This window comes from Hylaeus volcanicus, chromosome 5, assembly GCF_026283585.1.
Source record: "Hylaeus volcanicus isolate JK05 chromosome 5, UHH_iyHylVolc1.0_haploid, whole genome shotgun sequence".
In the NCBI taxonomy this organism is placed as follows: Eukaryota; Metazoa; Arthropoda; class Insecta; order Hymenoptera; family Colletidae; genus Hylaeus; species Hylaeus volcanicus.
The window spans coordinates 25,714,286-25,730,419 of NC_071980.1; the positions used below are offsets into that span (position 1 = coordinate 25,714,286).

General features: G+C 37.8%; 1 protein-coding gene across 2 annotated transcripts in view; it reads left to right on the forward strand.

Annotated features, from left to right (window-relative positions):
• LOC128876614 (pancreatic triacylglycerol lipase-like) overlaps window positions 1–16,134 on the forward strand; it is a 25,744-nt gene continuing 9,610 nt past the window's right edge. The window contains exon 1 of one of the 2 annotated variants that reach the window (XM_054123114.1): window positions 1–307. In XM_054123114.1, the coding sequence (XP_053979089.1) occupies window positions 306–307 (2 nt within the window). In that variant the 5' untranslated portion in view covers window positions 1–305. The remainder of the gene's footprint in view (window positions 308–16,134) is intronic. The other variant, XM_054123115.1, reaches the window with a different exon arrangement.

A 16,134-nucleotide genomic window follows, 5' to 3' on the forward strand; every position in this document is an offset into this window, starting at 1 on the left:
GGGAATGCCCGTCACGTCGGTGTTCAGTGACTGAGCTTCAGTCGAGCCTCGGCCTCTCACCGCGTCGCATCTTGTTCCCATTTTTGGCGCGTGTTCTTGATAGAGTCAGGTCTCGAGGTAGCGCGAAACATTGGTGCGCGAGTCGGTGATAGCTATCGAACGGTGATGCGAGACATCTCCGCGGAACGAGGGCTCGCGAGGACCACGTGGACCAGTTCGATATAGGATCTACCGTTTCAGCTAGACGACATGGGAGATCGATCGAGGGCGAGCTGAGGCCGTGACATGAAAGACAGGCTTCGAAAATGTGAGTTTACTTTACGATTTTCTGCGCGGCAAAGTCCTAGGACTGGCTCCGTCTATGCGCTTCACTAGCATATGCGTCTCTACGACAGAGTTAGTCCCAATTACGATCGAATAACTCCGTGAATGATCGTTATGAAGTAATCGGATTACTCCATGATTCAATTACGTTGTAATTTGTAGTTCAGAGAAGGTTTCGGGAAGAAATTTAGAATTCGTCGTTTGATTAAATTAGAATGTAGGTATCCGAATCGGAATTGTGAATTACGAGGTAGTCAAACTGGGAGGCGATGAAAGATGGAAGTAACTACGTGAAAATTTCGGGAAGAAAGAAGAAGTGAATTATTCACTTCTAGTTTCAATTACCGATGAGAAATAAAATTCTAAGAATTTTTAGTATTAATTAATACAAACTCTAGTTTTGTCGGTGCATTTTCGTGAAATTGTTGTCGATGAATGAATTTCTGAGATGATTCAAGTAACGTATGATTAAAAATGAAAAATCCAAGGAAGTAGTGATTGGACTCCGTTTTATGGAGGAAATCCTTATGAAGATATAATGAAAAATATGAAAAATATTCAGTAATCGAATATAAAAAATTGATGTTTCATTAATGGTGGACACTGTATTTAAGTTTGCCAGTCACTCCTCGTTACTCTATCGCGCTCGTTTTCCCCCAAAATTCGCAGAATTGACGTGTTGTATAATCATCGGTGTTCTCGCCAAATGGGGGGTTCCCCTACGGGCCAGTGGAGCTTGATAGGCGACATCGGTTACGACACTACTCGGAAAGTATCGGTTTTTGCAAATGAAGAATGTGTGTCACGGGAATCGAGAAGTTACAAGGGATAATTATTATTATTCATGGACAGACATTTATTCAAAATTAATTCAAATCCTGCGATGAGAATACAGAATCTAAAGATAGATATAGAATTTCAAGGTAACCCGTTCAGTCGTTTAGACGAAGTTATGGTGACAGACATCCGTAATATATTCATTAGAGACCAAATTTAGAGGCCAAGCGCGATCTATGGACCTTAAAATGTGCATTTTTGAAAACAGCTATTCTTGTCGAAATTTATTTTTAACATAACACATTCTGTACTCGTCTACTATATCTCTCGAATTCTCCGACTAAAATAAACATACACATTCGTGCATATTTCACATAAACAGCCTTCCTTCTTAATAGTGGTATGTGACCTATGGGTTTTGAAACGTATATTTCCACAAACAACAATTTTTTTTAATACCTTCTTTTCTCGACGATATTCCTCGAAATCTTAAGATTGCTTATCATACTCGTTAAATGTTTCCCTATGAATCAGAATTTATGGCTTGTTATCAAGGAATTATTGTGTCGACTAAAGCTGAAGGTTTCCGGCCTCGAATTTTTATATTATGATCCATCTATATAAATTAAACTTGATAGATGAATAAAATACGTACTTTTGCCAATGATTTAGGCAATGTTTTCTTGCATGATTCCTTGACCATGACAAACTGCTCAAGGAAACATGTTCCGTCTGACTTGGACTTCAAACAGCAAATATTTTCAAGAGGAAACATTTGCTGTTTTCATGTTTCTACCTTAGCAAATATCTTTTTAAAAATCTCAGTTTTTCATATCAAATGATGTATGAAATATATAAAAAAAAACTCCCGAAAACTACATATTACATGTATTACGCGAAGATAAAAGGCTGGCCAGCGTGTCTGATCAATAACGGTATAATCTCCTTCATGACAGTGAACGAGTTTTACTTATAAGGGTGCGAAGTCGTGTAACTTCCTAATGTCCCTTAAATTTATTAATTCTTTACATTCGGTTAAATCTTGATTTACGTTACTTTACATTACATTTCTCATTTAGGAATACCAGTAGACCGTTGGGAACCACTGGCCTCTCCATAGCTCAGGTACCTCGGGATTGCTAAGCCCGAACTGTAGCTACAATAAAAAAATTGCTACAGCCCCTGCGGGCTCCTTGATTACATTACAGAATTCTGTATTATAATCTATATTATATCATAGAATTGTATACCATAATCTAGGAGATTGTACTATCACCAGTCAGACTTGCTGGCCAACATCTCATCTCTGTACAACACATGCTCCGTAGATTACGGGTCACCTGTGATTGCAATATCGAGGAATTGCTTTTATAATATTTTTGACCGTTTATACCTTTTACGTTTTTCTTTCCTTCTTTAAATAAACTAATACATAGTCCTTGTGACTCGACAAACCACGTCCAATGCTTTAGCAGGATTAATTAAATGTTATTTAATACTACATTCTAATAAAACAAATTTCAATTCTACTCTCAAATAAACTACGTTACATTCGCCACGTTTCGAACACGTCTATTCGTGAGCACCGCACAGGACTCTAGACAGAAACCTACATCAGTGTTCCCAACCACGTCGACGTTACTACCGACTCGAACTCGATACAAAACTACGATTTACTGCAATCTGAAATAAAAATGTATTTTCTACGGCAGGGCGGGCAATCATTTTGCCTTGCACCGTAGATGGTAGGCCATAACAGGAACAATGGGAAACTTTCTTACCCAGAACGTGAGTCTTCTTTGCATTGCCAGTGTCATGGCCAATCTCCTTGTGTGTGATTGCCGCAGATAGAGATTGCGATAGGTGCTATTATTTTCGCGTTAGCCTCCTGGCGGCCTAGACAGACACAATCGACGGTTGTGTAATTTATTTGTCAGCAAACGAATAGCTCCATTGTTGCGGATCTTCGTACGAAGAGAATAGAAGCATTTTATTGTCAACGCCAAATGCAACGGTGAAAGCTGTATTTCCAATGAATTATTAATCAACGATATTAATAGGTTGCGAAGTTAGGTATATTTTACTCGTTGACCTTCTGATTTAGAAACGAATACATATAGCTGCATGCACGGGGGCAAGTTGCAACATTACACTGGAATTGACTGAATGACTTGTGAAATGTAAACGGTGATCTCATATGACTTTATATAAAACTTTAATTCTCATATTTAATTCTCACATTTAAAGTTAATCTTAATTCGACATCACAGATTGCAAATCATAAGCGTTTCTTTAATTATCTTGAAGTTTGTTAAATTTATATACCTTCTAAATAAAATAGATTTAATATAATTATTCTTAATGTCCTCTCGTTATCTAATTTTATTTAAACATTTTAACTCAAAATTAAACTTCAATTTTCATCATGGAGACAGTTTACATTTCATCAACTTTTTCATACGAGTCTTCGATTAAAATGCTTCATTGTTTCAAGAAATACATGTCTAAAGGCATTCTCGTCTTTCAGTGTCTCTCAGTTACTAACAAATAAATTTTTCAAAACGTCCAACTCCTTTTTTTTACCTTTTTAAGACTTCATTTGGTAGGAACAGCTTTATTAATGGAAGTACAGTCTTACGTAAAAATGAATCGAACAAAAAGTACGGATACACGTGTAGAAATGCGTAGAAACTATGTGTGAGTTGTTATTAGAACCTGATCTCTAATTTAAGCTTCAATCACTGCATAGTACGCACAGAAGAACAATATTTTAACCCTAGAGCCTGAAGCTCATCGTAAACTAACATCGTAAGGATCGATTGATAAACATTAAGAACAAATCTACGTATCTTCGATTGCTGAATAAACAAAACACGTGCGTCAACTACGTTATTATGTACGTGTTGAGTGTAGAACAATATGACGTAGGACATATTTGCTGAAACATTGCAAACACTCAGTAAGAAGTGTTTCCGAGAGTGCTTTAGCCATTTTTCAGTTGTCCATTTAGTAAAGAATATAATTTAGTAAATAATAAATTTTCATTGAATAAAGTTTTGCTAAGTTAAGGAAGTGTCGAATCATAAATCACGATGCCAAAACGATAAACAATCGTCACTCAGATCACGATCGAAATTTCCATTTACAATCGGACATAATTGAGATTCTCAGCAGGCGACAGGCAAAGACACCTTAAAACGGCACCGTGACACGTTGCTGCTTTTCGTTCAATTTTTCGACGGATTATGTAACAGGAATTTTGATAACAAAAGTGAACATACTCATTCCGTTACCATTTTTTTATTCAAATTTGTTTGTTTCGTTTTGTTTAAATATTCATTTATTTTATCATTAACGGAAGAACCCTTTAGGACACAGGTGTAATATATATTACAAATATAAAAATAAAAATAAAAATGATAATCTAACGTGCCCGATTTTGTTGGAAACGAAGTCTCTTTTGACTTGTGTCTTCACAGGGAATCAACGACGGTCCAGTCGTATCGCAATTGCAGAAACAATCTGTATATTGAATGGACTGATCAAGGCAAGATGATTTCATAAACATGGCGCGATCGCCGGCATATTGAGCAGATATATTTCAACTTTAAATCAGATACGACCAAAAAACTGAATTAAGGAACGTCATTTTCGCCATCGCCATCGATTTCGCGATGTTATTTTACATAATTCGACGTTAGATGGCGAAATCGACTGAGTAATTTGCACTTTCTTACTTCTTGCGCAATACGAAAAATGTAAATGGGATTATCGTGTGATAATATCGCCATACTAAACGTATAGGCGGGCTTTAATTGAGCAGTTCCTACGTCTTCAAAGAAATTACGTTTGCATACAATATGTACTTATAAAGTGATTGCTATTTAGCATCAAGCTGAACGTTTGAATTTTTAACAAACACGAAATCTATTTGACGTTTGTTTAAATATTTAGTTTTTTAAGAAAATGTCAAACCCTGGGTAATTATCAATTATATTAGGAGTAAAAGTTAATTCTGTAAGAGGTTCATTCTGAAAAGAGGTAAAATAGAAATATACAGAAGTAAAATAAGATGAAAACCCCAACATCTATTCTTTTCGAGAAAATGATTTTCGCGTAGAGTAGATGTGCTCGAATCGTACTGTATTTGTACACGTACACAATAAACATCAACGATTTCTATAGTCAGGATACAGTAATTTTCCAACGTCAAATAATCTTTAGAGAAGGAGCTAACGTGTCAGGGAAATCGCGTGCTACTAAGGGGCACTGAAGCGTGCGAACACAGTGGAAGAACAGTGAACGAACTTCCTATATCCTGAATCTTTGGCATTCTGCACGCCATAAGTTTTCTCACTCGATGGATTCCTTTGCGATCGTGCATCATCTTTCCAGGATTAGAGAGGCCCAATCAGAAATATTCACGTACAACTGACAACAACTGCGGTAGAGTTGGGAACCATACTGTTTTGGAAGTGATAAAACAATGTTCAGTAGAACATTGATTATTACAACGAGAACCTTGACCGTTGCATGATGGGGGGATGATCGTTATGAAATAAGTAAGGGGGTGATTGATGAGAGTAGGTATGCCGAGTACAGCTGTTAATACTTTACTCGTTGCGTTGATTAATGTAGGACCCTCGATTATTGAACGACTACCTCGATCGCTGCATAATCTACCACAAGTAGAAAGGATGATATTCGCTAAGAAATTTGTGAAGCGGTTGGTAATATCAGTGGAGATATAATCTTAAGGGTGCTCGTTCGTTGAATGACGAATCATTGATGATAATTAGTGATTCTTCCAACAGGTTATTGTGATAGTTAACAATTACGACGATCAATTATTGTAATAAATAACATCTTCGACGATATTTTCATCATTGGTGATTGAGCTAATTACTAATCCTAATGGGTGATGATTACAATGATTAACGACTGAGAAAAGATTAACCAATTATCAAAATTAGTAACGAATACTTGAAAGTTTAAGTTTACTTTCGAAATGGTCAGAATTAATTTCTACGCCCGATACAATAAATCTGATTTATTTATTTCTGAAGATGACCGCAACTTCTGGATTGAAAACGTTGAATTGCTTCCGTCGACTGGTCAGTTTGTACTTGTTTGCACCGCAGATATTCGAAGCATTCGCGTCGCAAGGAAAAAGCAGCGGTTCTATAGGCATAGTTAGAGGCAAGTGCACAAACTTTCTCCAGGGACAAGCCTCCGTCTACGTAGGCGTGCGCGGATACCGCGTAACGATTTCAGACTTATCGCGTGGCCACACGAAAATCGTCCAAGCGGTCGCTAGGTTTACATGGTTATTCAAGTTCGGACATTGCACGAGTGTCTCACTAGGTCGAGGTTCTTCCTTCGTGTTTCTATGATCACCTGTACCGACTTGGCATGTCTAGTATTCGACTTAGTCTTCTGAGAATTTCCAAGACCACGTCGTTCATGTGTAATTCATTCAACGTAGAGCATCTGAACGACTGCGCAGAATTTGTTTATATTCTAGAAGAATGTAACTAGCTTTGGAAAGTTTGGAACGGATATAAGTATTGTTTTGTCTAATCCTATTACTGATTTAACTCCAGAAACGACGTGCTACATTTGAGAATAGCTTGTTGTCTAGGACACAAAAATAGAAGAAATTGCGAAGAACTGCAGAACAGTTGGTTTGAATCGACCTATTGTACAGTTTCTGAATCAAAATAAGCAAATACTCGGAAAGTAAATCTTCCAATCTTCCATAATTTTTATTTAATTCATTTTAAGTTAATTCCTCCAATGTAAATGAACGTTAAATCGTATACTGCATCAACGCTGGGTATATCCGTTATGAACTGGAAAAGACACAGCGTGCCTTTAATATTTTGCTGTATGTGGAAAAGGACTACTTGCTTAAATTGCTGAAACGTGAGAGAAATGCCGAGATCGTGAGCAAGGACAACGGAAAGGAACAGTAATATGACGATGAAACAAACTTGTTTAAGTACACGCCGTCGTGGGTGCTGCTGTTTGAGTTTCTACGTAATGGCTTGTCGCAGACAGCAGACGCGAACATGTAATGCCTCCGTTCTGTACACTGTCGCGCCTTTGAAGCCCAATTTGGGCAGCATGATTTCTTGCATGCTAGCGAAGAAACTAGAAACTCTCCCTTACATATTCATAAGAAGAGAAGAAACCATCCAGTCGTCAAGAAATTGCTCTAACTTTAAAATTCGAATGAATCAGACTTCAGAGAAAAGCTCCTTTTTAAAAATCCTGGATATTACGTAAGTTATTTATACAAGTTAAATATAAATTCAAAAGTGACTTGTAAACATAGAATTAATTTCTACAAGCTCCTTTTTAAAAATCCTGGATATTACATAAGTTATTTATACAAGTTAAATATAAATTCAAAAATGACTTGTAAACATAGAATTAATTTCTACGCTTAATATATATTTCAATAATTCGTTTCGTCCTATGCTCACCTTAGAAAACAAAAGAATTAATTCCTCGACAATATTACTTCCGAATAATAAACCAAGTTTCACAGTCCACTGATATCTCCTGTTTTTCCCTCAATGTCTCAACTACTGGTCCCTTTACCTTGAAATTATTGCAAAGGAAACCCGATTGGAAAATCTTCACGTCTAACTTCAAAGAAAATTTCCTCGGCTCCGATCGTATAAGAAAGAAAGCGATGAAAAACAACGTCTGGATATGACGAGCAACACGTTGGAAAGAAAATTCTCCAGCACCGAAGGTCGACCTGTGCAGGAGTAAACGCGATATCTCGATGATCTCTTGAACTAGAAAGTAATCAAACGGTCCAAGAGAGAAAAATTCAAGCGCACGAAGTCCGCCAGCCGCGCACGATGCACGGTTTGCAATTATTCGTGTAGGAAATGTCAAAGTTGGAAGACTCCTTTCGATAAACCAGTTTGGCGTCTTTTCACTGCATCTTTTTTGCGCTCGGGATTTTTTCTGGAGCCGAGAAAACGATTTACGTTGCTCCAAACAGAGCCAATTAGATGTTCGACTTACTTTTTATGACGAGGAAAAGTGTCGAGAGAAAATATTTGTATCGTTGTGACATAACAGCTGAGGTCGACGACCTAATTACTATGGCCTTCACAAGGTCACGCGAAGGTCATAGTAGTTAGGTCATTGAATTCGTCCCGACCTCGACTATCGTGTACTACCGACGAAATATGTTATACACGCACTGGTATTATTCTAAGAGAAACATAAAATCAGTTTCATATTTATTTATTAAGACAAATTATGATCAACAGGTGGAGAAGCTCTGACATCCTAAACAATTTATTTGGAGAATCTGACTTATAGAAAACGGCACGCCAGGAACTATAACAATTTTCCATTTCGTTCTGTAAATTATCCTAACTTTGAAAAGTAAACAGGAAGTTCTGGAATGATGGAAAAAGAAAAAATGACATAGAGTGCCAGGGAAAGAAGGTCTATTGTCGAAATCCATTAACTGGTGAAATTTACGTGATCATAAAATCGAATTCGCCCAGCTGCAGACGTGCTTTCCTTCTTTCTGGCTTTCTTTTTTCCAAGTGTATATCCATCACACAGTGGCGTACTCGGAAGATAACTCTAAGAGAAGTTCGGGTAATAAAATCATTGAAAAAGTGCTCGATCTTACCTACACTCTTATACTTTATTTATCTTTATTTCTGACAAACACTTCCTCTGCAGAGACTGAAATATCGCTACGGATACTCGACAGAACCGAACCATTCAATCTTACTTCGACCATAGTATTTCTTGAGTGCGTTTAAGTCGTCTCAGAGTAGAAAGTGAATGCTTGCTCGCTGCAGTTGTCACTGGTAAAGTAATTGATATCTATAAAAGTGTAGGTACCTCGGGAAAAGCATTTTTATTATGTAATAAAAATGTTTCGCGTCAGTGGCTCGCAAGGCATCAATTCCAACCCCCTTCCCTTTCCCATGGCTACAAAATGTAATTATTCAAACGGTTGAGATTTGTTGAATTTTTATTCGTGTCTAATTCATAAAGTGTCTGATGAAAAAGCGAGGGAAAAGGGAAGCTTCTGATCCCTGCAACTTCCCTGTGAGTACGCCACTGCAGACAAGTTGCGGTTTCAATGGTTTACCGCTAACGTTACGCATTTGTTGATGCCGGACTTGCCGCAAGGTGTATTCTCATTACACAACATGGCGACAACATTCTGCACGGTCTAGGGACCAACAAATAACAATGGACCTTCTTGCTGTATAATATTGAGATTTTCTTCGGCGAGAAATAAATCTGGGTACTAACTGATTGTTTGTTGAATTGATTGATAAGAGCAATAATTAGTCACCTCGTAACCATTAATCAATAACCATAAATTATATTTGCAAAATTCTACAAAGTCTAGGGTCTACGAATTTCGTTAGATAACCATTTACTTAGATGCGAAACGTGTTTGTCGTATTTTAAGGCGATAATCGAGAAGAATACATAAGTCAAAACAGTTAGTTGAAATAAGTAAGAACTCTATTTGACTCCAACTGGCAATTTGTATTTTATCGACTCGAGAATCAACTGTGCCAGGGTAAGTAACGGGTTCATAGAATATGATAAACTAGATTTTTGAAGGAGAGAGACTTAATCACGAGCAAGTTTCTTCTTATATTATCCATACCGGATTCCGTAACCTGCTTACCTTCTATGAATGTATTCCGTACGACAAATATAACCAAACATATGCGTATCGAACTATCTGAATATCATTATGCAAAGCCTGTAGAATTTTCCTTGCGCGTAAATTACAGAGTAATCGGCTGTGTACTCCTTACGAGACTACTTATGCACTACTTACGGGACTCTTTCGTAGACAGTTTTTACATCAACTCAGTCTGGGTTATGATTAACTTTTACCTGTCGGTACCGTACTCCTAAAATGGGAAAATAAAAATGTTCGGTGGTAGTATAGAAAATGCTTCAAGGCTACGAAAGTGGTACTTATTCTTCGACTCCATTAGAAACGAAAGGAAGAGAAACAGAAATTCTTTTTAGCCATTTCTGAACGACCTGATTAGGTCCATTTCTTGAGAAAAAGTGGAACATTTGATGAATTTCGTAAGCTCTGCACCTAGGACATCAAGAATAGGAAGTTTATACAGTTCCCAACGATATTAGTGTCGTGGACCTTAGCCCCAAGTGATTTGAATTAGATCTAGCTTAATTCTAGCTTGAATTAAATCTGGGTTGCGCCCATTTCTCGACAAAGAATGAAATGTTCAACGAATGTCCTACTACACCTGGCATCAAGAATAGGAAGTTTATAGTTTCCAAAGGCAAGATGTCACAGTTATTGACCGGATCCTTTCCCTATCCAGTTTCCTCGTAAAAAAACACTCGAGCTTTAATACTCGAGAGTTCAAAATCGTTACGTCAGGATACTTGCAACGCTAGAGCATAAATTTTCAAAGACAGTCGGAATACAACGTAGCAATTACCGGTGAAACCGACAAATTGCTAGCTCGACCCATTTTCACCGTTTACAAAAATTTTCTTCTTCGCTTCCAGCGTGGATAAAAAGAACGGTTTACCGTCGCTCGTAAACAACACGAGCATTCCTCGGGCAGGAAAAGTTTCATTGCGGACTCGCCGGCTCGGAGGTTGACACGCTTCATTCAAACCAGAAGGCTGATTTTCGCAAACGCGTGTGCTCGAGCCGCGACGAACCCATTATTTTCGCTTTTGCGAATTTCTAGCCGGCCGTAATGCGAATTAATTCGAACAGCGTGCCTCGTACGGCTGCCGTGACTAATTATATAGGAAGTGCGGGTACACGATAGCGGAAATGGCGCGTTTCTATGTATCCGCGCGTCCGTTGTTCTTAATCTTTTGCGTACGGACGTCTTCGCGGTAATACACTTCGGTACGAAACGCGATTCGAATGAAAGTACGCGGGACTAATAATGTTATTAATGCTAATCTAACGGTTTTTTTGTATCAATTTTCTTCTCGGTAAATTTACCCTTTGCGCGAAGTCAGATTTCCGAGTAAAATAGAATTCGCGAGTTATAATGACATTAACTTCAACGAATTGTTGTTCATCTGTTATGAATATAAGATGTACATGTAAGATGTGGAAATAGAGCATTCTCAAGAAAACGATCACGATAGATACGACAACGCTTTGGATTTTATTATAGAGTTAGTCAGCTTTGTGTAATGATATCTTATCCTTCCAAAACCCAGTCGCTCATGTTCAACTGTTATTTACCCTGGCATAAGTGCAGAGCCAGGAAATTCGTCAAACATTCTATTTTGCGAAGAAATAGACGTAACACAGGTCGTCAGAAATGCTTGAAAAGAATTTCTGTTTCTCTCGGTCGTTTCTGCACTGAAGCCTGAATGTAAAATATACATCACTTTTTTTAACCATGCAGCATTTCCCAATCCATCCGTAAAACAGTTTCTTTTTCGCATTTCAAGATGACAGCATCCACTGCTAAATGTAAACGAGTTATTAATCATTAGTACATACATAAAGTCAGTTCCATAAGTATTCCAAATTAAATAATAGATTCGACATGCCCAAAGAAATATTTCGTTATAAATACGAATAAACTGTATATTGCTTTTCTTCGAATCGAAACGAAACCGACTGGGTTGATTGTAAACTGATTTAACTAATTTAACAACCAGGATGTCTCTGCCGAACAAATAATTAACAATGTTAAGCGGCTGGAAGTAATTGAAATTCCTAGATGGTGTAATTTCTCGCATCGCATTGTGCACGAGTCGGAGATCGCTGGATTGTAATCAGGGAAAGCGAGTGTACTATGCAAGTACAATAGGAATTGCCTGTTCTGGTCCGGTTCAAGTAAACAGTTTGTAAATTAGTTCAAATGCCAGATAAAATAACATCGTTACAATCAGAAAACTCCATCAGCTGTTTTATATCTTCTTTTTTTTTGTGAATCCTGCTAGTAAGTTTACAGTTGCTAAAATGAATCGTGTCGATCGTCATCAACGGTGATTATACAGGGTGTTTCGTTAACTCTCTGACCATGAGACCAAAGTGTTACTCTAGAACCCAATGCAGGAGCCTTACCTCTTACTTGGCGAGTGGAAGGGGCCCATGCCTGTTAAATCCTAGAACTACCGCGCTGCACGTATGTACCTACAATGATTGCTGATTAAGCGGACGTGAAATTCTTGGGAAAGTTCTTAAACGAGCTAAGGTTAGACGTGGCTATCCCCCACGCTCCTCTCTTCCTGTCTATCGCTCTCACCCTGTCTCTCTTCCTGTCTCCGTCTGTCGCGGTTGATTACGCTAATAAACGTATTGGAATGTGACAGACTGTTATTAGTGTGTCACCTCGGTGCTCGTGAACTTGAAAGATGACAAACACGGGCTTATTACAACCCACCGCTTAGGTATGTAAAGGAGACTAATGTTTACAAACGTTGGACGCTATCAGTAGCGAATGTAGACTTACACGAACCTGAAGTTAATTACTTGGAAAAGAGCCTCTTTCTACTTTGAAATGTTTCGTGAAACATAAATGGTCCGTTTTTGTTCGAAAATAGCGCCTGCTGTATTATATTATGTTTCGCTGCTTAATTTCTAACTCAATTTCTATTAATAGTAGTATTTCTATTAATAGTATCGCTTCTTTTGAACCATTTCTCTTCTTTTCTTTAGAAATTGTTTTCACGTAAATAATAGGTTTGCTAATTTTAGAATTAATTATGGTTTACGAGGATTGTGGAACTTAATACTGGGTCCCAGAATGAAACGGCGCCATTGTATCAATTAATTATACAGTCAAACATGTTTTTGTGCGGTCTCTTTTTATGCGGTATATGAAAATAACATAATATTATGCATTTTAATTCAATGAACGCGAGCATTTAAATGCGATGGATTATTAATAAGTACGATCGCGTTTGTTGAAACGCATCTATTGGATTACGGATAGTGTATTGCTTGACATTAACTACGTCTTTTGATCATTAAGAGAGGATTAATTTTTAAGTGAGAGTCAATGTAAATTTATTATTTTTTCTATTTAGATATAGTTTATTCCCAAGTGAGACTTTTGTTATGCGGTCCCTCTTCACGGCATACAAAAATATTTTCTTTAATATAGTACGAAAAATGATTTGTTATTTATGAAGTTTCTAAATATTTTTTTATTTTTTTTTTGTTTTGTTACGCGGTCCATATCTACCGCACGAAAACGGGTTTGACTGTATTCACATACTAGAGGTTAGACAATACATATAGAGGACGCATAGACAATAACGACATATAGAGAATAATAAGAGGCAATCCGTGTAGAAAGGGGAGTGCATAGAAGTCGTAAAACTCTGTAAGGTAAAAGAGAAAGGGTAAACAAAAGTGAGTCGAGAGATTGGTGGAACAGTTAAAAGGCAGGAGTATAATAATGAAAGTGCGAGATGTGAGATTGAAGAGATAAATGCGTCGACGCTAATGAAAAGAAAACAGGTACCGATATAAGACGCGTACCCGTTTCAACGGTTACGTCATTAGATTGTCTCTATCACTAGCAACAGCACTTCGATCCCTTGCATTCTAGACGCTAAACGAGTTCACCTTGAATTACTAAATGCTCTAAAAAGAGCGTCATTTCACTCCACGGTACTAATCAGTTTTCCAATTAGCGCTGTATACCTAATTCGTTAGATAATATTTTTGTCGCGAAGAAACCAAAATTTAAATTTCGCCCCTCAACAGGTTAAACCTTTGCACTCGGCAGTTTCGTTACAGACAGCTAACAATTTGGACGACTAAACCCTTCTTCTACCATAATCGAAGAGCCGTGGAAATAAAATATCTCGATACTACTTCAAAACGTACCAGTTTACCATTTCCTATATTTTCGAATTAGTCCTCGTACATTTTCTTACGATTCCAGTTACTGTAAATTCATAAATATCTACAGTCTAGTAATAAGCGTGTTCAAATTAATAATCAGTGGTTCAAATCTCTATGAAACAGCCCAATCCGTTATTTAAAATACAAATACAATCTTTTTCAGTCGAACTGTGGTTCTCGATAGTGAAAAAACTTTCGATTCCATTGTATCATATCTAAGTTGTTCACGTTCAATGAAAAATATTCCCCTAACAGTTACTACGCAATAGCGAGCAACCATGATAAACAGTAGGATACATGCTCAACAGTTTTACATGCTCCGAAGACACGCGTCAACTGAATAGACAATATGTCAAATGTACGCAATCCCAAAGACTTTCTTGCAACTACTGTAATGTATTCGTCACTCTATTCGGTAATGATGAGGGTAATTCCTAGCAGAGTTTGCTAAACTTACAGCGTCCTTCAAGCATCCGAGTGTAAAAGACTTTGTGTTTTTAAACTTCATCGTTTTCCATCTCGAATGTCTTGGCTTCTTCGTCCCGCGTTCCCGTAAAAGTTATCGTACGCAAATCGACGACGATTGAGAGCTACTGACACGCTTACGCGTGTATATGCAGACACGAGAAGAGGTACACGATTGTGGCCTAGATTTGACGTCCTTCCCTCCGGCAATGCTGTACCACTTCCTGCACACGCCTCTCTCTTCCTCCAAACTGACGCGGATCTTTTTTCTTTCAGCTTCCTTTCCCTTCGCCGGCTTTCCTCTTTCTTGTTTTCATCGGCTGGGAATGTGTCAGCGCGGGAAGAAAGTCGTCTAAACGGAACCGCGGGGAAAGTAGACGCGACGTAGGGTCGATACGTATTTTTATTGCTTTTACGCGCGACGGAGGATCTTCCTGTTGATGATCGATGGCTTAAGTTCGTGACCTTACGTCTAGAATAGTCCCGGACATAGGATCATCGTACACTCGTAAATCGTAATTATGGTTCTCGTCTCGACATGAAATCCTCGCAGCGTTCACGAATTTCTGTTCACCTTTAACCTCTTGAGGGATATTGACACGTACCTGAACGCAATACCTGTTTGAATTGAACAGGATGGTCCAAGAAAGTGTAACAAACTGTAACTTCGTTATCAGAACATTCAGAGAAAAATGTCAAGGGAAAAGATGAATGGTTCAAAGTGTACTATACTTCTAGGACCATATATTTTTGTAGGTGCAATGATGCATGTGCGATCGATAGTTGCGTTATTTTTTTTAACGAGAATGCAAATACGTAAAACAGTGTTAGAGTAAAGTGGTAAAAAATGATTACTTCGTGAGATTATATTTTAAACAATTGTTTGTAGCGAAGAAGATGCTTGTTACATTTACTTGGCCTACCCTGTATATACATAATATATTCCCCCGAAACCCTGAGACCTAACCGATCCAAAAAGATAATTAAAACGATTATTCTAATGAGCCACGAGAACTTGTCTAGCCTCAAAACTGACTGCCTGGGTTAGGTAATGTTCACATAACAGGTGTTTACATAATTAAAGACCTAATGTATTCATGTAATGTGACGTGAAATGTATGAATTCGACCTAAATATTGGACGGAATTGTTACGCTTTTTTCCCCACAATTATTATTGTTCACATGGCTGTAACTCGCTGCGTGCTCCAATAATTTTCTGATTCGCTGTACAATAGTGTATTTTGGATTAAGACTCCTCGGTTGAAAAACACGCTCTGTTAGCATCGAATTTGCGAATCACTGGGACAATACACGGTCGACGACGCAGGAATGCTGGCGCCATAGTTACACTCTCGCTTTCGAAATAATAATTATTTAATACCTGAAGCCGTGGTGAAATGCGAGTGGTACCGGTTTTCGGGCATCTCGACCCATCCCGTGTGTTTACCAGCACACAAGCTTTCCTTATCTTTCTTTCACTTTGGCGATTACCCTTTTCAGCTGTTGAAAGCATTTTCGAAAAGTACAGCGAGGGACAAAGTGATCATATTTTTCTTGTCGCGTTTAATTTTGCTCCTACTAATAAAACTTTCTACGAGCTAATTCGGAAAGTAAAGTATTCGGATAAGAGAACTTTTACACGATTATTCTTAAATTGAATTCATTTGGAATAATTTGC